This window comes from Saccopteryx leptura, chromosome 3 (genome assembly GCF_036850995.1).
Source record: "Saccopteryx leptura isolate mSacLep1 chromosome 3, mSacLep1_pri_phased_curated, whole genome shotgun sequence".
Lineage (NCBI taxonomy): Eukaryota > Metazoa > Chordata > Mammalia > Chiroptera > Emballonuridae > Saccopteryx > Saccopteryx leptura.
Window position 1 is genome coordinate 320,863,649 of NC_089505.1, and position 25,206 is coordinate 320,888,854.

General features: G+C 37.9%; 1 protein-coding gene across 2 annotated transcripts in view; it reads left to right on the forward strand.

Annotated features, from left to right (window-relative positions):
- The window catches only part of ATP6V1H (ATPase H+ transporting V1 subunit H), a 156,660-nt gene that overhangs the window by 82,813 nt on the left and 48,641 nt on the right, over positions 1 to 25,206 (forward strand). For both annotated transcript variants that reach the window (XM_066379060.1, XM_066379061.1), the window contains one exon: positions 22,536 to 22,637. In XM_066379060.1, the coding sequence (XP_066235157.1) occupies positions 22,536 to 22,637 (102 nt within the window). The remainder of the gene's footprint in view (positions 1 to 22,535; positions 22,638 to 25,206) is intronic.

Genomic DNA, 25,206 nt, shown 5'->3' on the forward strand with positions numbered 1-25,206 from the left:
TAACATTTTCCCCACTGCTTTGAGAGTTTCCTTTGTCATAATAAGATGACCAAATATGTGAACAAGTGTCTTTCTTTCTTTTTTATTCAGCTGTATGTTACATAGCACTCAATTCATCCATTCAAAGTATGCAGAAAAATGGTTTTTAGTATATTTGCAATGTGTCTAATCATTAACACAGTCAATTTTAGAACATTTTCATCACTTCAAAAGAAACCTTATATTCTTTAGCTGTCATGTCTCTATTAACCCATTCACCCAGCCCTAAGCAACCCTAATTTACTTTCTGTCTCTATGTGTTTGCCTTTTATGAAAATTTTATATAAATAGAATCATGTAATATTTGTTCTTTTGTGACTGGCTTCTTTCATGTATCATAATTCATCCATTTCATTTGTTGTAACACTTATCAGTACTTACTTTCTTTTTTATTTTTATTATTTTTTTAAATTTTTTATTAATTTTTAATTTGTGTTTACATGGATTCAAGTGTCCCACTGAATATAACTATCTCATCCCTACCCCTCTGTCTCTATTTATACCCCCTTTGTCCCCCTCCCCCTAACTCCCTCCCCCTTCCCTCTAGGATTTGCTGTCCTGTTATCTATATCTCTGTGTTATGTATATATAGTTTCACTAATCCCTTTACCTTCTCTGATCCCATCCCCTCATCCCCCTTCCCTCTGACTGCTGTCCCTCTGATCCCTGTGACTACATCTCTGCCTCTATTCTGTTCCTCAGTTCACTTTTTTCATTAGATTCCACATATATGTGAAGATTATATGATATATTTCTTTGCCTGGTTTATTTCGCTTAGCATAATAATCTCCAGGTCCATCCATGCTGTCACAAAAGGTAAGATTTCCTTCTTTTTCACAGCCACATAGTATTCCATTGTGTATATATACCACAGCTTTTTAATCCACTTGTCCGCTGATAGACACTTGTGCTGTTTCCAAACCTTGGCTATTGTAAACAATGCTGCAATAAACATGGGGTGCATACCTTCTTTTGAATCAGTGATTTTATATTCTTAGGATATATTCCTAAAAGTGGGATAGCTGGGTCAAAAAACTGAACATTTTTTCATATGCCTATTGGCCTCCAAAGAGACAATTCTCCTTGGAGAACTGTCTTTTCAATTCTTTTGCCCATTTTATAATTGGATTGTTTACCTTCCTGGTGTTGAGTTTTACAAGTTTTTTATAAATTTTGGTTATTAACCCCTTATCAGACACATTGGAGAATATGTTCTTTCATTCTGTGGGTTGTCTTTTTATTTTGTTCATGGTATCCTTTGCTGTGCAAAAGCTTTTCAGTTTGATATAGTCCCATTTTTTCATCCTGTCCTTTAATTCACTTGCCCATGGAGAAAAATCAGCAAAAACATTGCTATGAGAGATATTGGAGAGTTTACTGCCTATGTTTTCTTCCAAGATGTTTATGTTTTACGACTTACATTTAAGTCTTTTATCCATTTTGAGTTTCTTTTTGTGAATGGTGTAAGTTGGTGTCTAGTTCCATTTTTTTGCATGTACCTATTCGATTTTCCCAACACCATTTATTAAAGAGACTGTCTTTACTCCATTGTATACTCTTACCTCCTTTGTTAAATACCAATTGACCATAAAGGCATAGATTTATTTCTGAGTTCTCTGTTCTGTTCCATTGATCTGTATGCCTGTTCTTATGCCAGTACCAAGCTGTTTTGAGTAAAATGGACTTGTAGTATAACTTGATATCAGGAAGTCTGATACCTCCCACTTTATTGTTCATTTTCAAGATTGCTGAGGCTATTCATGTTCTGTTTTGGTTCCATATAAATTTTTGGAATATTTTTTCTATATCTTTGAAGTATGCCATTGCTATTTTACTAGGAATTGCATGGAATGTAAAGATTGCTTTTGGTAATATAGACATTTTAATGATGTTTATTCTTCCTGTCCTTGAACATGGTATATGCTTCCACCTGATTGTATTCTCCTTGATTTCTTTTTTCAATGTCTTATAATTTTTTGAGTGTAAGTCTTTTACAACTCCTTGGTTAAATTTACTCCTACTTTATTTCTTTTTGTTGCAATAGTGAAGGGAATTGTTTCCTTAATTTCTCTTTCAGACAAGTTTATTGTTGGTATATAAAATGTCACTGATTTCTGAATATTAATTTTATATCCTGCCACCTTGCCAAATTCACTTATCAAATCTAATAATTTTTTGACTGAGACTTTAGGGTTTTCTAAATACAGTATCATGTCATCAGCACATAATGATAGTTTTACTTCTTCTTTTCCAATTTGGATGCCTTTTAGTTCTTCTTGTCTGATTGCTGTGGCTAGGACTTGCAGGACTATGTTGAATAAGAGTGGTGAAAAGGGGCACCCCTGCCTTGTTCCTGATCTTAAGGGGATTGCTTTTAATTTTTCCCCATTGAGTATGATGTTGGCCATGGGTTTGTCATAGATGGCCTTTATCATGTTGAAGTATGTTCCCTGTATTCCCACTTTGCTGAGTGTTTTGATCATAAATGGGTGCTGGATTTTATCAAATGCTTTTTCTGCATCTATTGGTATTATGTGATTTTTATCCCTCATTTTATGTGATGAATCACATTGATTGATTTGTGAATATTATACCATACCAGCCTTGCCTGCCCCGAATAAATCCCAGTTGATTATGATGTATGAATTTTTTCATGTATTGGTGGATCCAGATTGCTAATATTTTGTTGAGAATTTTAGCATCTAAGTTCATCAGGGATATTGACCTATAGTTTTTTTTCTCTGTAGTGTCATTACCTGGTTTTGGAATGAGGATTATGCTTGCCTCATAAAAGGAGCTTGGAAGTCTTCTCTTCTCTTGAATTTTTTGAAATAGCTTGAGAAGAATAAGAGTTAGTTCTTCTTTGAATATTTGGTAAAATTCGCCTGTACAATCATCTAGTTCAGGACTTTTGTTTGCTGAGAGTTTTTTGATAATTTTTCAATGTCATTTGTTGTAATCGGTCTGTTTAGGTTTTCAGATTTTTCCAGATTGAGTTTTGGAAGATTATATGTTGCTAGGAATTTATCCATTTTGCCTAGGTTGTCCAATTTTTTGGCATACAGATCTTCATAGTATTTTCTTACAATCCTTTGTATCTCTGCGGTTTCAGTTGTTACTTCTTCACTTTCATTTCTAATTTCTTTTTTACCTGAGTCCTATCTCTTTTTCGTTTTTTTCTTTCTTTTTTATTTCTGAAGCTGGAAACGGGGAGAGAGAGTCAGACAGACTTCCGCATGCGCCCGACCGGGGATCCACCCGGCACGCCCACCAGGGGCGACGCTCTGCCCACCAGGGGGCGATGCTCTGCTCCTCCGGGGCGTTGCTCTGCCGCGACCAGAGCCACTCTAGCGCCTGGGGCAGAGGCCAAGGAGCCATCCCCAGCGCCCAGGCCATCTTTGCTCCAATGGAGCCTTGGCTGCGGGAGGGGAAGAGAGAGACAGAGAGGAAGGAGGGGGTGGGGGTGGAGAAGCAAATGGGCGCTTCTCCTATGTGCCCTGGCCGGGAATCGTACCCGGGTCCCCCGCATGCCAGGCCGACGCTCTACCGCTGAACCAACTGGCCAAGGCTCTTCTTTTTTTCTTGATGAACCTAGTTAAAGTTTCATCAATCTTGTTTACCTTTTCAAAAAACCAACTCTTGGTTTCATTGCTATTTTGTATTGTATTTTTAGCCTCTATGTCATTTATTTCCACTCTGATCTTTATTATTTCCTTCCACTTCCTCTTGGCTTTTGTTGTCCTTTTTTAGTTCTTTTAGATGCAAGGTTGTTTATTTGAGCTTTTCCTAGCTTCTTAAGTATGCCTATACTGCTATGAACTTCCCTCTCAAGGCTGCTTTTGCCATGTCGCATACATTTTGAGTTATATGTTCATTTTCTTTTTTTTTTTTTTTTTTTTTTTTTTTTCATTTTTCTGAAGCTGGAAACAGGGAGAGACAGTCAGACAGACTCCCGCATGCGCCCGACCGGGATCCACCCGGCACGCCCACCATGGGGCGACGCTCTGCCCACCAGGGGGCGATGCTCTGCCCATCCTGGGCGTCGCCATATTGCGACCAGAGCCACTCTAGCGCCTGAGGCAGAGGCCACAGAGCCATCCCCAGCGCCCGGGCCATCTTTGCTCCAATGGAGCCTTGGCTGCGGGAGGGGAAGAGAGAGACAGAGAGGAAAGCGCGGCGGAGGGGTGGAGAAGCAAATGGGCGCTTCTCCTATGTGCCCTGGCCAGGAATCGAACCCGGGTCCTCTGCACGCTAGGCCGACGCTCTACCGCTGAGCCAACCGGCCAGGGCCAATATATGTTCATTTTCATTTGTTTCAAGGAAATATTTTTATTTCTTTCTTGATCTTATTGTTAACCCATTCGTTATTTAATAACATGCTATTTAACCTCCAAGTGTTTGAATGTTTTTCAGTTTTTCTGTTGTAGTGATTTCTAGTTTCATGCCATTGTGATGAAAGGAGATACTTAATATGATTTTAATCTTACATTTGTAGAGACTCATTTTGTGTCCACAACATGTGTTCTATCCTAGAGAATGTACCATGAGCACTTGAAAAGAATGTGTATTCTGCTGCTTAGGGGTGAAAGGTTCTGAAGATATCTATGAATCCAGTTTAGGTTGTCATTTAAGGTCGCTGTTTCTTTGTTAATTTTCTGTCTGAAGGATCTATCTATTAATGTTAGTGGGGAATGAAAATTCCCTAATGTTATAGTATTGCTGTAGATCTAGCCCTTTATGTCCATCAAAATATGCTTTATATATTTATATTTAGGTGCTCCTATAATAGGCGCATAGATATTTACAATGGTTATATCCTCTTGTTGGATTGCTCCCTTTATTTGTGTTTGTGTTTTTTCAAAGTTAGAAGTGGGGAGGCAGAGAGACAGACTCCTGAATGTGCCTGACCAGGATCCACCTGCCATGCCCATCAGGGAATGATGCTCTGCTCATCTGGGGTGTCGCTCCATTGCAGCCAGAGCCATTCTAGATCCTGAGACGGAGGCCATGGAGCCATCCTCACTGCCTGGGCCAACTTTGCTCCAATGGGGCCTTGGATACAGGAGGGGAAGAGAGAGATAGAAAGTAAAGAAAAGGGGAAGGGTGGAGAAGCAGATGGGTTGTTCTCCTGTGTGCCCTGGCCAGTAATTGAACCTGGGACTTCTACACGCTGGGCTGATGCTCTACCGCTTAGTCAACCAACCAGGGCTGTAGTGACCTTCTTTATCCCTTACTGTAGCCTTTGTTTTAAAGTCTCTTTTGTCAGATGTAAGTATTGCTACCCCAGCTTTTTTTTCATTTTCATTTGCATGAAATACTTTTTTTCATCCCTTCTTCACTTTTAGTCTACGTGTATCTGTTTTGAGGTGGGTCTCTTGTAGACAGTATATGTATGGATCCTGTTTTCTTATCCATGCAGCTACCCTAGGTCTTTTAATTGGAGTATTTAACCCATTTACATTTATTGATATGTAGTTGTTGATTGCCATTTTATTTTTTAAATCTACAATCCTCTTTCTCTAGATTTTTTTCGTTGCTCTTTTTATAGTCGGCCCCTTAACATTTCTTGCAGTACTGGTTTGATTGTAATGAATTCCTTGATTTTATTTTTTTGTCTGTGAAGCTTTGTATTTCTCCTTTAATTTTAAACAATAGCCTTGCTGGATAAAGAAGTTTTGGTTGTAGGTTCTTTCTTTATATTACTTTGAATATTTCTTGCCAATCCCTTCTGGCCTCAAGTGTTTCTGTTGAGACATCGCATGTCATACTTATGGGGGCTCCTCTGTAGGTAATTAACTGCTTTCCTTTTGCAGCTTTTAGTATTCTTTCTTTGTCTCTTAACTTTGACACTTTAATTATGATCTTTCTTGCTGTAGTTCTCCTTGGGTTCCTCTTTAATGGAACTCTGTGCTTCCTGAACTTGTGTGACTTTTTCCTTCATTAGTTTAGGGAAATTTTCACCTATGATTTCTTCAAACAGGTTCTCTATTCCTTGTTTGTTCTCTTCTCTTTCAAGAACCCCCATGATGTGAATGTTGTTTCTCTTCATGTTGTCACAGAGCTCTCTTAGAATTTCCTCACACTTTTTGAGCCTCTTTTCTTTTTGCTGCTCTGCTTCCATGTTTTCATATATCTTGTCCTCTAAATCGCTGATTCGATCCTCAACTTCATCCAACCTGCAATAAATTCCTACTTGTGCAGTCTTCATTTCTAATATTGTATTCGTCATTTCTAACTGGTTCTTTTTTATGATTTCAGTGTCCATTTTGATGCTTGCTATATATTTAGGTGCTCATTATGTCCATCCATTGTTGCTCTAAGATCCTTGAGCATCCTAAAAATCATTGTTTTAAACTCTGCATCTGGTAGTTTGGTTACTTCCATCTCATTCAGTTCTTTTTCTAGGGATTTCTCTTGTTCATTAATTTGGGTCACAGTTCTCTGTCTGCCCATTTTGTCTGTGTATTAGGTAGTGCTGTCTGATGTTGAAATTTTCCTATGGTCTTTATGAAGAAGATGGGCTCAGTGATACTGTCCTACAGGCCACTTGTTTTCCTTGTTCTAGGAATGCTTCTTGAGGGTACTATTTTTCTTCTTGTTGTATGTATTAGATGCAGTTGGTCTTTTCGTGGGTACATTTATCCCTTCAGGCTGGCTGGCTCTAAGGGTAAACCTTGATTATGTGTATTGCACACTGTGCAATGTCTGTCCTATTGGGCATATTTATTCTCCACAGTGCCTGGTGCCTGCTAGACTCCACCTTTGGGTGTGCTGCTTGTGTAGGTAGTTGAGTCTAGGGTTGGTGCTGTTTGCTACCCACTAACAGTAGTGTTGGCTCTAGTTCTTGGGTTGGCATCAGCTGTTGTTTGTAAACCACTGTGGGCTACCAATCTGCAGCTACTGCACTTTTCATAGTTTGTGTCTGCCGTTTTCTGTGTCTGGGAACTGTGGGAGGGGCCAACTTTGAATAAACTTCCTTCTGCATAGAGATGACAAGAGCTCCATAAAAGCTCCACACTCTGTAACATTGGACTCCACTTTTCAGCTGCTCCTCCTCCTCTTGCAGCTGCTGGTCTTCCTACAGAGTCTTCTGTAGTAAGACTGTAGTGTGGGCTCAGATTGGCCTCACCCTACCAACCCTTCTCGAGGTTGCTAGCTTGGTGGATTAGGGCAGCTGAAGTTGTGAATACAACATTTGTTGGACCTCTACTTCAGGAGTCTCTTGGTCAGGAGCTCAGTACAGGGAATGTGGCCCCTACTCCAGAGCTTGATCTCTCAGCCACTGCTGGATACTCAAATTTTGTTTCTCTTCAGCAAGGTGAGCAGCAGGCTTAGACCGAGTGTAGCTGATAGTCCCCTCTGCAGAAGTTCTTTCAGCTGGTTAGACCCTGATCTCAGGGAAGAAGACAGAGTTTTCTCCTGGGGCTGACTGTGCCCCTCTTGAAGGTGGTTAAGCCCATCAACCAGATCCACAATAGACTCACAGGGACCCACACTTTAAATTTCCATGCTCCAAGCCTCTCTCCCTTCCCCCTGTGGAATTCAGCCTATCAGGACAGAATATCCAGTACCTAGGCCGGTTGACTGTGATGCTCCACCCTACCCAGTGCACATGAACCAATGTGGCAGTGTTGATCACAGAGTGGAACTTGCCTCAGTTGGGTCTGGTGTGAGGAGCTTTACCTTAGGATACCACTCTAGTAAGGGTTGTTAGGTACTGAACCAATGCTTTCCGCAGCTGGCTCCTGTGTGTGCCAGCCCTGGAATTCCAAGCAGGAACCCAGCACAGACCAGTGGGAGACACTGCCCATGAATGGCCCTCAGCAACTCTCTTAGAGCTGCAAGCAATTCAGAGTTTGTGGCTGCCTCTGCTGGGCCCAGGTGTACATGGAAATACCAAGCTACACTCCTAGGCTGGCCTTTACCCACTCTGGTCCTGAGAGAAAGTCCAATCAAATGGCCATGTTTCTCTGAGTCTTGCCTCCTGCAGCTTGTTTTCTGGCTGCTTGTTGAGCTCAGGTCCTGAAAAATCCTCTGCTAGAGTCTAGAGCAGGGGTTTCAAACTCGCGGCCTGCGGGCCGCATGCGGCCCGCCGAACAATTTTGTGCAGCCCGCAGACTAATCCACGAAGTTCAAAATATTTTGGATAAAATTAAGTAAGCCTAGGGGCCTACTTGTATTTTTCATTTCTCTAGCATCCTAGCTAGATATTAGCTTAGTTAACTGCAGTTGTGATGCGAACTACAGTTTCTGGTCGTTTTGTGACACTGAGTAAACTGCATGTACGATTGTGCTTGTTGTACTGATTTTTTTTTGTTTTCAACTGCAGTGAGAAAAGTGTTGCGTAACAGTTGCCTTTTGTAGACCTAGTGTGGCCCGCCGAACGGCTGTGATCTTGCTCTGTGGCCCGCATGCTGAGTTGAGTTTGAGACCCCTGGTCTAGAGCAATGGTTCTCAAACACATTTAAAATACTACAAATAATTGTAGGTGCACTATATACAAATTTCTCAGAAGTATGTTATAATATTATGTCAAATATTAAAGAAATAAATATAAAATCCAAGCATGCTTTTATGGTAATTAAACTAAATAAATATGACAAAATCAAATTTATTATGACATCAAAAAACTTTTTTATGGTACATTTTTTGAGTTAAGCTTTTAAAATTTCTTAAAAAAGGGGTGAAAAAATAAAAAAACAACAAAAAATTTATCTTTTTATATATATAAATACATTCTTAGTAAGATTTAGTAAATTTGGCAGGTCCTGGAGCAAATGTGTTCAGTTTTTTCATTCTTATGTTTATGAGAAATGTGAGCCTGATGTGTCCTAGCGATTTCTTCAATGTTTGGGCATATATTTGAAAGACAAACTCTTATTTCCTCGTCAGTACATTGAAGAATTCATCTCTTTTTACTCTTAATTGTGTTGAGTGCTGAAAACCCCCACCATACATAACATCCTAACTTTACACCAAATAAAGGATAGAAGAAATTTGCCTCCAGTCTTTCCAGGGTACATGGTGGGTAGTGTAAAGAATCCAGTACCACAACTTAACAGCCTTTTGCAACCTAATCAGGCAATTGAGGTGGGGTATTGGGCAGACTGTCAAGTTACAGCCAATTTCCACACTCTGTCCCCCAAAAACCTAAACTCCAAAAACCCTGTTGGTTTTTTGGTCCCCAACAGGTACATATTTCTCTGGAATACCATAGGGCGTACCTGGAAATCTTCTAGGGCACACCAGTGCACCCTGGTGCACACTTTGAGAACCACTGGTCTAGAGCCTGGGGTAATTCAGCGATTAGGAAGGGTGGTAGGTGTGTCAGTCTGTCGAGACTTTTTTCACGAATTTCAGTAGGGTATGGCCTCTGAGACCCAGAGGTGTGGTCTGCTGCCTCTCTGGACAGTTTCAGCTGAGTCTGTTGTGAGGTGGAAGCACCAGTCATAGACTTGGGAGTGTGTGGGGGGAGCTCTGGTCTCAATACCAGAAAACTGAATCACTGAGGTGCCCCCTGCTTCCTGGGCTCTCAGAATGACCCGCTGACATTCTTGGGGTAGGAGAGACTCCAGAGGGTGGGCGAAGCAGCTGCTTTTCCCTAGGTGATGCCCCACAAAGGGGATGCTCTGCCCGAGAAATATGGCTACTGCAGTACTGGAGAATGACTCAGCACAGGGTTTCTGGTGGCTGTCCCCCACCGTGTCTCTCTTTGGCCTCCAACTTTACACCCTCCTGTTGCAACTCCAGTCAAGATCAGCTCTCCACCCCCAGAGCCCCTGAGAAGTTACTGTGAACGAGGTTTTCTGCTTGGCCCTTTAAGACAGAGTTTGCATCCGAGAGGTGTGTCTCTTTCTCGTGGACAGAAACTCGGCTTTTTTCACAGTTAAATGCTGTCTGGGCGCCTCTTTAAGGCTCTGGGGCTCTAGTCTGGGGATCTGGGTCTGGGGCTGAGAACCCACACCTCTCAGGCAACCCACCACGCTGTGAGTCTCCTTCCAGGCCGCAGCTTGCTCCTGGGAGCAGCGAAACCCTCTCCTCGTCTCCGCCCTTCCTACTAGTCTCGGTGTGGTTTCTTCGGTGATCCTTGGTTATAGATTCCTCTTAGTTTATTCCAAAGTTGGTTTTTCAGATGATTGTTCTTAAGTTGTAATCAAATTTGGTCCTAGAAGGTGGCAGTTGGAACTTCCGCCTACTCCATCGCCATCTTTCTTCCTACCACCAGTACTTTCTTTCTTTTATGGTTGATTGATATTCCATTCTATACCTCATTTATTTATCCACTCAACAGCTGATTTACATTGGTCTATTATGAAAAATGCTGATTATAAATATTTGTGTTCAAGTTTTAGAGTGGATATATGTTTTTATTTCTCTTTGTTGTGTAGTACCTACTCACGAGTAGAATAGCTGAATCATATGGTAACCCTGTGTTTAACTATTTGAGGAATTGTTAGACTGTTTTCCAAAGTGGCTGCATAATTTTATATTCCCACCAGCAGAGTATGAGGTTTCTGATATCTCCATACCCTTATTAACACTTGTTATTGTCTGACTTTTTGATTCAAACCATCTAGTGAGTATGAAGTAGTATATCATTCTGACTTCTATTTGTATTTCTTTGGTGGCTAATTCTGTCAGGTTAAATCTGTTAAATCTGTAACAGCCTAAATCTGTTACAGTTGAACCAATATTTATATATTATTTTTAACTGAAGTTTGTAGTTTACATTAGGGTTAATTTTTTTTATTGTACAGTTAATTCTGTCTTATACTTTCTATGGGTTTTGACAAATGCATAATATCATGTATCCCCCTTTACAGTATTATAGAGAATAATTTCATTGCCCTAAAAATTCCTCATGTTCATTTCTCCCAACCTTCCTCTCCTTAAACCCCTGGCAATCACTGATCTTTTTACTATCTCTATAGTTTTGCCTTTTTCAGAATGTCATATAGTTGGAATCAAACAGTATGTGACTTTTTAGACTGGATTCTTTTCCTGAGCAATACGCATTTAAGGTTCTTCTATGTTTTCTGTTTGTTTGTGTTTTGTTTTGCTTTTTGTTGCTTGATAGATCATTTCTTTTTATGGCTGAATATTCCATTGTAGGCTGTACCATATAGTTTGTTTATCCATTGAAGGACATCTTGGTTGCTTCAGAGCTTGACAATTTAAATAAAGTTGCTATAAATGTCTATGTGCAGTATATTGTATGGACCTAAATTTTCAGATAACTTGGGTAACTACCAAGGTAGTATGATTGCTAAATTATATGGTATGACTGTGTTTAGTTTTGTAATAAACTGTCTTCTAAAGTGACTTCTGTTTTTGCATTTTCATCAGCAGTAAATGAGAGTGCCTGTTGCTCTACATTCTCTCTGGCATTTGATGTTGTTAGTGTTCAGGATTTTGGTCATTCTTTCAGTATGTTGTGATATTTTGTTGTTTTAATTTCTAATTTCCTAACGACATATGGTATTGGATCATCTTTTCATATGCTTATTTGCCATCTGTTTATTGTTTTGCATGAATTGTCTGTTAAGGTCTTTGAACTACTTTTAAATTGAGTTGTTTTATTTATTGTTGAATTTTAAGAGTGCTTTTTAAAGTTTGGATATAAATTGTTTATCAGATATGTGCTTTGGAAATATTTTATCCCCACATCTGACTTGTTTTTACATTATCTTCATGGTGTTTCACAGAGCAGTTCATTATTATTATTATTATTATTATTATTATTATTATTATTTTAGAGAGAGAGAGATGGGCAGAGAGAGAGAGAAGGGGAGGAGAGAAATGAGAGACATCAGCTTGTAGTTGCTTCACTTTAGTGGTTTATTGATTGCTTCTTGTAAGTGCTTTGGCTGGGGAGCTGAAGCTGAACCAGTGACCCCTTTGCTCAAACCAGTGATACTAAAGCAAGAGACGTTGAGCTTTAAGCCAGTGATTTTGGGCTTCTATCCAGCAACCTTTGGGCTCTAGCCAGTGACGTTGGGATCATGTTGATGATCCCGTGCTCCAGCTGGCGACCCTGCACTCAAGCTGATGAGCTTGCATTCCAGCCGGTAACTTCAGGGTTTTGAACTTGGGCCCTCGGCATCCCAGGCTGCAGCTCAATCCATTGCATCATCATTGGTCAGGCAGAAGTTCTTAATTTTAATGAAGTTCAATTTAAGTGTTTTCTTTTATGGATTGTGCTTTATTGTTGTATTTACAAAGTCATGACCATACCTAAGGTTGCCTAGATTTTTTCCTTTGTTATTCTAGAGGTTTTGTAGTGTTGTGTTTTTCATTTAGGTCTATGATTTATTTTGAGTTAATTTTTGTGACAGATGTAAAGCCTGTGTCTAGATTCATTTTTTTGCATGTGATGTCTAGTTGTTCAGGAACCATTTGTTGAAAATTATTATCATTTCTCCACTGTATAGCTTTGTTCCTTTGTGGAAGACCAGTTGACTCTCTTTGTGTTGGTCTGTTTTTGGAGGTGTCTCTTCTGTTCTTGGATCTGTTTGAATATTCTTTCACCAGTATCATACTCTGTTGATTACTGTAACTTTATAGTAAGTCTTGAATTTGGATAATGTCAGTCCTCTGACTTTGTTCTCCAATAAGGTGTTGCCTGATTCAGCTTTTTTCCTTCCCCATATAATAACTTTAGAATCAACTTGTTGATAGCAACAAAATAACTTGCTGGGATTTTGATTGGGATTGCATTGAATTGCATTGAATCTATAGATGAAGTTGAGAAGAACTGACATCTTGACAAGATTGAGTCTTTCTGTTCTTAAATTTGGAATCTCTATTTAGTTCTTTGACTTTTTAAATTAGAGTTTAATAGTTTTTCTCATAGAAATATTGTACATATTTTGTTAGGCATTTACCTAATCATACTGCTCACAAAAATTAGGGGATATTTCAAAATGCACTTTCAAGATCAGGGACTGTGCAGATACTCCAGTACTTTCCACCTTTTGTATAGTGCATTTTCACCAATGAAATAAAAATTGGTTTTGCATCTCATTTGCATAATCAACTTTCTATGACTTGTTGTTTGCTTTTCTGATTTTCTTGTTTAATAAAAAGAAATCAAATGCTTTTTTTTTATCGCTTCATATTCACTTTGAAATACCCCCTAATCTTTGTGAGCAGTGTATTTCATAGTAAGGGGGTGCTGAGTAAATGGTATGTTTTAAATTTTAAACTTTATTCATTATTTAGTCATTGCTGGTATATAGGAAAGTGATTGACTTTTGTGTGTTAACCATGTATTCTGCAAACTTGTTATAATTGCTTCTTAATTTTAGGAGTTTTATAATTGATTCTTTCGAATTTTCTACGTCTACTATGATGTCTTCTGCAAAAAAAAAGGACAGTTTTATTTCTTCCTTCCTAGTCAATATACCTTTTATGTTCTTTTTTTTGTCATATTGCATCGGCGAGTACTTCTAGTATGAGTACTAGAAAAGGAGGTGAGGGAACATTCTTGCCTTATTTCTGATCTCATCAGGAAAGCTTCTAGTTTCTCACCATTAAGTATGATGTTAGCTGTAGGTTTTTAAATTTTTTTTTGTGAAGTTGAGGACGTTCCATCTATTTTTAAATTGCTGAGGTTTTTTATCATTAATAGGTGTCGAATTTTGTCAAGTTATTTTTCTGCATCTAGTAATATGATCATGTAAATTTTATTCTTAGTCTGTTTATGTGATGGATTACATTTGTATGTTTTTAAATACTGAACCAGCTTTGCATATCTGAAATAAATTCAACTTAGTTGAATTAAAAACAATTTTTTTTTTTATCAAGAGAGAGACAGAGACAGACAGGAAAGGAGAGAGATGAGAAACATCAATTTGTAGTTGTGGCACTTTAGTTGTTTATTGATTGCTTCTCATATGTGTCTTGACCGTGGGGCTCCAGCTGAGCCAGTGATCCCTTGCTCAACACAGTGACCTTGGGCTCAAGCCAGCAACCATGGAGGTCATGTCTATGATCCCATGCTCAAGCCAGAGACCCTTCGCTGAAGCTAAGGAATCCATTCTCAAGCTGTGGATAGCCTGCACTCAAGCTGGTGACCTCAGGGTTTTGAACCTGGTTCCTTAGTGTTCTAGGTTGATGCTCTATCCACTGTGACACCACTTGGCCAGGGATATAAATCTTTTTATAAATTGTTATATTTGATTTGCTAGTATTTGGTCGAGGATTTTTGCATCTATGTTAATGAGTGATATTGTCTGTAATTTTTCTTCTTTGTGATGTCTTTGTTTGATTTTGGTGTTATGGTAATTCTGCCTTCATACAATAAGTTAGGAAATTTCCTCTGCTTCTATTTCCTGGAAGACATTGCAGACTTGTTATCATTTCTTTCTTGGGTGTTTGGTAGACTTTACTAAGTGAGACCATGTGGGTCTGTTGCTTTCTGATTTAGAGGATTGTTAATTATTGCTTTAATATCTTTACAGATGTTTCTTCAATTTATTTAAGGGATATTCTTTGACAGAAACCTTTTCAGATTATCTATTTCTCTTTTGATGAGAACTGTGAGGACAGCCATTTGGTTGGGGCTGTAGGTGCTTTTATCTTTCAAGCTAGTCTTGCTCAGGCTCCATTAATTAGTGTTCCTACTAGTTGATTTATCCAGCAGCAGGTTCTTCCAATTAGTTGTGAATCTCTTTGTTAGCCTGTCTCTCTAGCTTATGTGCCAGTGACTTACTCTGGGACCTCAGTTCTCTCTTGGATCTAAAGAAGTATTGATTTTAATTTTGTTAAGCTTTTTCTTCTTGTGTGGATAAATGATGGAATCCAAGCTCTTTATTTACTGAATGAAACTGGAAGTCTATTTTTCTTTTTCAAGATGGTTTTGGTTATTCTGGGTCCCTTGTCATATGAATTTTAGAATTACTTTGTTAAATTCTGCAAAGAAGCCTATTGGGATTCTATTAGAGATTGTGTTGAAGCTGTAAATCAATTTGGGGAGTATTGCCATTTTAACAATATTTAGAATTAAGATCTATGAATGTGGGATGCTTTCCCATTCATTTCAGAATACTTAATTTCTTTCAATAGTGTATTGTAGTTTCCAGGATATATTTTGCATTTTTTTTTTGCTAAATTTATTTCTACTTTTTTCCCATGCTGTTGTAAATTGAACTGTTTTCTTCATTTTTGAGTGTTCATTGCAAGTTTATAGAAATGCAATTGGTTTTTCTATATTACTATTATATTCTGCAGTCTTTCTGAGCTTTTTTATTAGTTTCAATAAAATATATTTAATAAAGTGATTTCCTCTACATTTTCTGTATACAAGATTGTGTCACATGTGAATAGAGATAATTTTACTTCTCACTTTCCAATTTGGATGCCTTTTATTTCTTTTTCTTGCCTAATTACCCTCTCTAGAATCTCTGCTATGCAAATGACTTCCTGGATCCTTTATTCTGTTTCATCATTTATTTATCTCTTTTTGCTCCAATGCTACATTATGTTTGTTGCTATACTTTATAGTAACTCTTGATATCTGATAGCATGAGCACTCCAAATTTGTTATTCTTCTAAAGGGTCTTGGTGTCTTTTGGCTCTCTGAATTTATATGTTTTAGAATACACTTGTAAACTAAATCCTACTACAGTTCTTAGTAGAATTTTGTTTGCATTTGAGTTTCTAGTTCAACCTAGGGGGAATTAATATTTTTAAATTTGGGCATCTCCAATCCATGGAATATTCTTTTATTTATATCGGATTTTTTTCAGATGTTATGGTCTTATCTATCCTATATTAGATTTCCTATGTATTTGAGTTTTTGGCATTCCTGCCAGTTGTGCCATTTAAATTTTTTTTTTCTATTCCAGCGTCAGTAGAACTTTTTGTGATTATAGAAATAGTTTATAGTTGCGCTATTCTGTATAGTACTCAGTAGCTAAAAAGCACTTGAAATGTAGCTGGTGTGACTGAGAAACTGAATTTTTAGTTTAACTTTAAATAGCTCATATGGCTAGTGACTCTCATAATGGACAGCACAACTTTGAGTCTGGTTTGTAGGAATACTGATAGAAACAGTTCTGTTGCATATCAGGTTGCCATTCAACTTCCATCACTGCCAGCTTGGTCTTTGGTTTTCATACATCATTTAACATTTTGTCTAACTTTCCACTTGAATATTTTGTTACTGTTGTTTAATTTTATACATTGTCCTTTTTTGTGGATTTAAGAAAACAATCACTTTAATTTCATTTTAGTGAGATATACCTAGAAGGAACCAGAGGAGGTTGTTCAATAAACATTTTTGGGCATTTCTATTTCTGTTGTTTAGACATTATGTTCTGTGAATTACCCCAAATGATACATTATTCTTATTTAAATGAACTGTGGCAAACCAAAGTGAATGGATGATAGATGTTGATGGAAATAGGTCAGGGAAAGAGGGGTGTAAAGCCAGTTGCCGCGGCCACCATCACAGCTGCCTGGCCCATGCAGGTTTGCATTGGATTCGGATAGTCGGTAAAGAAACAACGGAGCCAAAAACTGGTGGGCCATCATCTTTAATCCTAGCTTGCACCCGGCGGGCAAGTAAAAACACAACTGGGCTCCAAAACCCACTCATTCAGGGCTCACAAAGCTATGACTTATCCGAGTTTCCTAGAATCAAAGGTTTCTAGCTCACTAGCCTCATTCACCTCTGTTCCCCATCTCCTTCTCTCTGCACAAACTGGCTTCTCACTCAGCACTCCACCATCTTGGCTGCTTAACCTGGCCTCCTCCACGTGGCCTCTCTCTGCTCTTCTCTCTGTTCTCTCCTCTAATGCTAATCTCAGGAACCGAGAGAGAGCAAGCTCCCAGTCTGCCCCACTTTATAGTGTAGAAACCCAAACCTTTAATCCAATATACAAACAAGGAAGTCTCTGATACAAAGTCACTTCTCTGAGGCATAATGGGATTCCTCATGAGAGTGCACATCAAAAAGGGTGAGAAAGGCTTAGTCCTAAAACCAAGCCTTAGGCTGTAAGAATCCTGCCTGCTTTTACAGCCTGTGGCCCACACCCAATACAAATTATATGTGAGCAAACATATATATCATATTAAAACTTATTTGACCAACAAGGGGATTATCTTTTCAGCATACCACTTTGAGTTTTTGACAATAACAAAATAAACTCAAATAAATTTTCTTAATCTACTTTTTGGAAAACTTGAATATAATGGAGGGACCTTTTAAACCAATTAAAGCATTACATATATTTTTATTACGTTACACTTAAAGAGCCTTTTGAAGTACATGTTTTGTTTTCTAGTATGATGTTTTAATATTTATGGTTCCTTTAAATTACTTCCTTTACCTTTATATGACCCTTTGTGATTTTTCTGAATAACCAGAAACAATGACATATGGCACTATACTTTTATTCTATGCTAATATGATGAGAAATTTGAAGCTATTGGTTCCCTTTAGTTTTTAGTCCCTTCAGTTATCTGCTTGGAAATGATTGACAGGAGGAACATACTAGTGCTGCTCTTCAAACTAGCTCATAAACTAGGTACAGATGGAATCTTTAATTTATTCTGCTATTAAAAAAGCACAGTGCTTCTTTTTTTTCTATGGAGAATTGCACTTACATCAGGCCCTAATTTAGCAAGTATGTGATAAAAATTCATTTTTGCCTCTGTCACTTTTGAGTATAACAGTTTTCAGAAAATACTTTGCAATTTTATGTAATAATTTTGAAATAAGTATGTAGTTTGAATAAGTAAGTACTCTGAAATGTAGGAAACCATGCAGATTATAATTAAGAGAAAAGCAAAAGCTGAGGGAGCAAGTAAGTTCATAAAATTGAGGGAAAATATTGTGAAAAAGAATAAGAGCAAATACGTGGAATGATCAGTTAGAATAATAATGTAAGTTCTATTTTTTGTTTGAATGAACACTTTTCTAGATTACATTTCTAGCAAATATCAGAGTCAGTATTCACATTTGATCTAATTCCAGGGTTGATATGTTGCCTTCTTGATCCCACTGGAATATCTGACAGAATCTCAGCTTGTGGTTAATATAGTCTTAGAGATTTGGATTATGTTGAATCTTGTTGATATAACAACCTTATTTAGGGATACCTCAGAGGAAGCTCTTTGTTTGCTTACCACAAGAACCTTTTTTTTTTTGAACCTATTATTTTGGACATTTTTATTGATGATTTGAAATAGAAATAGAAAGCATGCTTAGCAGCTTTACCGATAATAAAGATATGCTTACTGTTGTATGTTAGAATCCATTGGAGTCCGAAAAGACCAGTGTAACAGGCTTTAATGAAAGGAAGAGAGGAACCCTGCCAGGCTGACTCGTATGGGAGAGTCGCACCAGGCACAGACAGGACTGTGCTTTTTTAAAGGTTAGGGGAGGGGGGGTAGGAAGGGCTGTGGGGTTTTCAATCATCCAGGGCTTCTGGGCTTGTGACATCAGACATTTCTTTGTGGTTGGTCATCTGCCGCAAGCCCTGAAACGATACTTACTGGCAGGGTTAAAGAAATGAAACCTAAGATTGTAGAAGATATTTATCAGACTAAATGGCTCTAAAGAGAACCATTAAAATCATTTCTGCGTTATTAGATTTGACTAGAAAGTCTCTGTTACTCTTTGTAACATTGTTTGATTCTAAGAGTATGCTTTTAAATGTTTATGGATATCTTGTTAAAATGCAGATTCTAATTTAGTAGGTCTAGGGTTGGGTCTGTTTCTCAGCATTTTTAATAAGTGGCTCAAGGTTTCTGTACCTGTTTTCTGTACCAGTCTGTTGGATAGCTAAATTCTATAAATAGTAAGGTAGCACTGATTACCTATTATCAATCAAGGAAACATTTCATTGTGAAGTAACCACACATTTACTTCCAGACTAATTGGGAAATCAGTCAGTGTTACAACTGCTCAGCTCTGCCCTTGTAATGCCAAAGCAGGTATGGATAATGAGCAAACAAATGACTGTGGCTGTATTCCTATAAGACTTTATTTATAAAAATGGTGGCTGCTGGTTTTGGACTTCAGCTTTAATTTGAGAGCATAAGGTATTCAGAACAAATGTTTTGTTGTGCTTTTAAGGACTCCCATGTTAATATTATTTTCTGTTTTCATAAAATAATCAAATTTCAAAATAGTAAAGTAACATTAAAGTAATTTAGTCTTTTGAAATTTTTTAAATGGTTCAATTGAATTAAACTTAATTTTAGAATAATTTGCAAGTTGGCTCTTTAAAAAGAACATAGTTTGTAATTTAAAAAATATAGACGTGAGGGAGATTAAATGTATGTCTTGCTTTTTTCCTAGTGTGTTTTCATGTGCCTGAGTTGAATGAACTGCTATCAGGATGTTGTTGTGCTTTGCTTGGGCTAGAGATAGCAGATAATAATTCAAATCTCAGTTAGCAGCTTACCTAACTTCTCTGGGTCTCATTTCTTTGTTCTGGGTTGTTGTGAGGAATATGATTTGCACAGTTTGGAACATGCATGTGTATAGTAAATGTTCATTGCTTTCTCCTCTATTATTTGAAATGCAGATTTCCCAATTAGTCTAGAAGAAGGTGTGGAATTACTTTATAATGAAATGATTCCTGGATTGACAACAGGTTTTTATTTTTATTTTTATCTGTGCTTCCTGTTGTTTAAAGAGTTCAGCGATGTATTTGACAGGTTGAGATGATGTTAGTACATGATAGGCAGAGAAACCTGAGCCATAGTCTTAAATGACGCTCCAGAAACTAGGCTTCATAGATTTACACAGATATTGAACAAAGTAGAGCTTTATTAATTTTAAGTATCTTTTTTAATGTAAATGATAGGAGCAAAGATGGTTGTGATTCAAGTTGTTTTCTAGTAAAGATTTTAAGAAATAAGATTTATATTTGGTAAATGAATAGCTTATGAACAGACAACTAAATGATTTCAAACATTTTTCTCTTAAATCTATTTTAAGAAGTGCCCGGATGCTGAGGATGGCTCTGTGGCCTCTGCCTCAGGCGCTAGAATGGCTCTGATTGTGACAGAGCGAGGCCCCAGATGGGCAGAGCACCGCCCCCTGGTGGGCGTGTCGGTGGATCCCGGTCGGGCACATGTGGGAGTCTGTCTGACTGCCTCCCTGTTTCCAACTTCAGAAGAATACAAAAAAAAAATAAAAAAAAATAAAAAAAAATAAAAGAGGTGCTGTTCTATCTTAAACTCCTCCCCAGAGGTCTGGTACCCATAGTCAGTAGTGTTCTTTTGTTCATAGACATACCTGTACTGCCCCTTTATATAATTATTTATATGTTATCATAGTAAATGTTAGTCTGTAGCTTTTCTTTCTCATTTACTATGACTTAGGGTCTCAACTTTTTTTTGGGATTTGGCTACTTTATTTCATTCAGTTTCCATCTCTGTAAAACAGGGGGAACTAATAATCCTAGTAGTAGGGATAAAATGGTGGATGTTAAATTGCTTCGTACACAAAATTATTATTGTTCCAGAGAGAAAATCAGGCACTGCCAACATGGAAGAAGAAACAGAGAAAAAGTTTAACGGCCTTCACTTTGGCCTTTTCTTGATAGTGTACACAGACATCTTTGTGGAAATATGAAAATATTTCTGTAGATTTGATACCTAGGAATAGAATTGCTGAATCAGAAGATCTCTGTATTTTAAAATCCACTAGTAGCTGTCAAAAGTGTTATTCACAGTTGGCATCACCATTTTATACTTAATTTATTCATTTTTTTTCAACAAGTGCTTATTGAACGAGTAGTTTATTGTCATCACTGTTTCAGGTGTTGCGGATGCAGTGCAACAAAGTTATTCTCATTACAGTTGGGAGAGAAGCTAAACAAATAGTCGTGTGTGTGTGTGTGTGTGTGTGTATGTGTGTAATGGCTAGTGGTTAGTACTGTGAAAAAAATAAATCATGAAGGGGAGATACACAATGATGAGAGAGGAGGGTACTGTTTTAGGGTAATTGGAGGCTCTTTAGCAAGAGTTGACATTTATGATGAGAAGTGAATAAAAGTTATTTTTTTCAGTATTCTATTGGGTTCAATTAACTTATATCTATTAGTGAATGGCTATTGCTGGCACTTTGGGAGCAATTTTTTTTTTGTACTTTTCCAAAGTGAGAAGGCTGTGTGTGTCAGACAGACTTCTGCATGCACCCAACCTGGATCCGCCCGGCATGCCCACCAGGGGCGATGCTCACCCCCTCTGGGGCATTGCTCTGCTGCAGTGGAGCCATTCTAGTGCCTGAGGTGGAGGCCATGGAGCCATCCTCATGACCAACTTTGCTTTAATTGAGCCTTGGCTGCAGGAGGGGAAGAGAGAGAGATAGAGAGAAAGGAGAGAGGGAAGGGTGGAGAAGCAGATGGTCGCTTTTCCTGTGTGCCCTGACCAGAAATCGAATCCGAGACTTCCACATGCTGGGCTGATGCTCAACTGCTGAGCCAACTGGCCAGGGCCTGGAAGCATTTTTTTTGTATAATAGTTTTCTATGTACCTATTTTTTAAAAGTACTCATTTTGTTTGGCTATCATAGTTATGTTCTTGTAGAATGAGTTGAGAAGTTTTCTACCTATTTCTTTGCCCTTGAACAGTTTTAATAACAAAGAAATTAGATTAAGATTGAATGGCCCTTGAATGATCTCCACTTGCACTCATGAGGAAGGCAGTCCTTTCCCAGAAAATTGGATTCTGAGCATTGTAGTCCCTCTTTCCCTTCACTTCCAAAAACACATGCAACCCCTGAGTAAGTTGAACTATCTTCCTCCAATGTCTTTGAGGCATAAATCTGTGTTCATGGCTTTAGGTTCCCAGCAGAGGGGAGCTTTCTCTGTTGTTGGTAGTTGGCTCCTCTTCTCAGAAGTATCCATCAGACTCCAGCAGTAGTTTTACTGTGCTCACATGTTATGCTGAAAAGTGTATCAGGAGGGCAGGGAATTCAGGTTTGTGGATTTGATTTGCCATCTTCTCAGAAACATTCACTTGCTGTTATGGATTTAGTTATATATGAAGTTCAAGTCTTTGTGAGAGTTGGCACAAGAGAGAGGAGAGATACATATGTTCAGTGCTTAGGCTCCATCTTGATCACAGCTGAAAGTAATTTGTTGTAATATTAACAAAAGATTTACAAATGACTTATTTTCAAAATATAATTAGCAAGGATCCAAAGCACTAGAGATTCAATACTAATGCATAACTAATAATATTTACTCATTGGAGTTGTCTGTCTTAAGAAAGCAGGAAAGGGAATCCTTGATGTTTTGACAATTGTGTGTGGTATACAATGTGAATCTGAAATTAACCTATTTTATATGTATAAAGGTTTGAAAACTGCTAACTTATGTGTAACATGTTGTGTGTAATGTATTTATGTATAGTAGTGAAATCTGCAGAAAATACAATCGTTTTCAGGAAGATAACTGTGTAGTACCTGTGCTCTCTTGTGCTTTCTAGAAGAATAAAAAAACTGACCTCTTTTTGGATTAAATTCATTTCAGAATTTTGACAAAGCTTCTGGAGGTATCAGACGACCCACAAGTCTTAGCTGTTGCCGCTCATGATGTGGGAGAATATGTGCGGCATTATCCCCGAGGCAAACGGTAAGAGACAGGCTATTAATTTTATTTGGGTTTTCTGAAACACTCAACAGGAACCCTAACTTATCTAAAATAGAGTAGATTAACAGAGGAACTAATGGAGCATGCAAAACCAAGATTACCATAACATTGGGTATTATGATAAACCTAGTTAAAATGGGTAGTGTAAAAATATAAGTCCACTTCTATAATACCATAGTGTAGTAGCCAGCAGAGATCACATTAGGAATTTCACGTTTAGGATTTTCTTTGATTTGTATGATTTAATTCCAAAGCTATTTTGTGAGCTTTGGTTTTTTTCCAACTTGTTACAGAGATGAATTAGAAATGTTATTGAACAGTGTAGGTGTAAAGTATAAAAGGAAATACAACACCTGAAAGAAAAGTTTCAGTAGGTGTATAATAATGGAATTAATGTATATATTTCAAAGTATTACAGAGCAATTTCATATGGAAGGGGAGAGGTAAGGCTTTACAGAGGAGGTGATGCTGACCACATAATTTAGAATCACTTAGAGTCATTAACAGTGAAAAGATAGATAGGCTTTTTTTTTTTCCTTCTGAAGAATAAGAGATCAAGGTGCCAATATTAAGGGATAAAACATTACATGGGAGAGAGGCTTTTTTTTGTTGTTTAAAAAATTACAAATGCATAGTGCCTTGCTTTGAATTGCTGCTTTTCTACTTGCTAATTGATTTACTAATTATAAAATTGGGATGATAATCATATTTCTTTCTCTTGAAGTTGATGGGAAGATTAAATGAGTTAACAAGGTAATAATTAGAACAGTGCCAGTAGATACATAATAAGTTGTTAGTATATTAGCTACTTTAATTGTTATTTTATATTCATCAAAGCTATATATAAGGAATACATATAATATTTATCTTATTTATCATATAACAGCATCATATAAACCCAGAACATTTTATAATATGAGGAAAAATTGGTAGAGCCACAGCTGTAGTAGCAGACTTGAACATTCCACAATTACTTCATGACTTCTTCTTTGTCCATATTGTGTACAAATATTTAAACATCATATAACATGTCAGCTAGATGGAGATGTATCCTTTCAAGCAGAAAAATTACCCTTTCCCCCAAAGTGTCCATGGAATATATTATTTTTGATCTTTGCCTTGTTTTTTTAATATTGATTTATTGTAGCTCAGACTGCCTAATATTGATGGATTTCAAAATTATAACAGTTTCATCTATAGAATTTCTTTGTCCTGTATCATTGGCCATTTAATTATGATGTGTCTTGGTATGGGCCTTTTTGGGTTTATTTTTAATGGGACTTTCTGTACTTCTTAAACTTTTTCCTTCATCAGGTAGGAAAGCTTTCAGCTGTGATGTCTTCAAACACGTTCTCTATCCCTTGTTTGTTGTCTTCTCCTTCAGGAGCTCCTCTATGATGTGGATGTAGTTTCGCTTCATGTTTTCACAGAGATCTCAGAGAGTGTTTTCAGCCTTCTTGAGCCTCTTTTCTTTTTGCTGCTCTGCTTCTGTTTATTTTGTCCTCTAAATCACTGATTTGGTCCTCTGCTTTATCCAACCTCCTGTTAATTTCTTCTAGGGATGTCTTCATTTCAGATATTATATTCACCATTTCTGGCTGTTTTTTTTTTTAAAATCATTTCAATGTCCTTTTTAATGCTTACTGTCTTTTTGTTTTAAGTTCCCATTATTGTGATCATTCATTCTTACTCTAAGATCCTCAAGCATCCTTTTAATGATTATTTTAAACTCTACATCTGGTAGTTTGGTTGCTTCCATTTCATTTCATTCTGCAGTTTGCAAGCTTGATGTGTTAGGGCAAATGAGGTCAGGAGAAGAACATTAGAGGGGACTCCTTACTTGGAAAGTCTCTTGGTCAGGAGCTTAGTTCAGGGAAAGTGGCCCCTACTCCAGAACCTAATTGCTCAGCCACTCCTGGAGACTTCAGTTCTATTTCTCCCCAAAAGGTAACCAGCAGGTTTGAGTTGGATGGGGCTTGCTATTCCCTGTGCAGAAATTTCTTTCAGCTGGGGAGCTCCTGGTGTTAGGTTAGTAGATTGAAACAGTCTTCCACTAGGGCTGATGGTGATCCTTTCCTCAGATGGTGGCCAAGCCCTTGCAATAGGCTCTAAGGAACTCACATTTTGAATGTCTGACTTCTAAGCCTCTCTCCCTCCCCACATGTAACTTAGCTCTGTGAGGTAGGTTATCTGGGATTTGGACCGGCAGATTGTGAGGCTCTTCCCCTCCAATGCATGAGTGCTGCTCTGTAGGTGCTGAACATAGAAATCAGAATTTGCCTCACCTGTGTTTAGTGCCTGCTGAGCTTTCTCTTTGGATATGCTGCTAATAATACTTGTTGCGTCTTACTCTGATGTGTCTGAAGCAGGCCACTGGATGTGTTTGTTTTTGGCCTATTAGGAGGGAACCTGGTACAGACCCAGTGTAAGACACTGCCTGTGACTGGTCCTCAGCAACCTTTATGGAACTATAAGCAATTTAGAGTTTGTAGCTGCCTCTGCTGGGTTTATTTGCACATAGAAGGACCAAGCTGCACAGCTAGGCTGACTT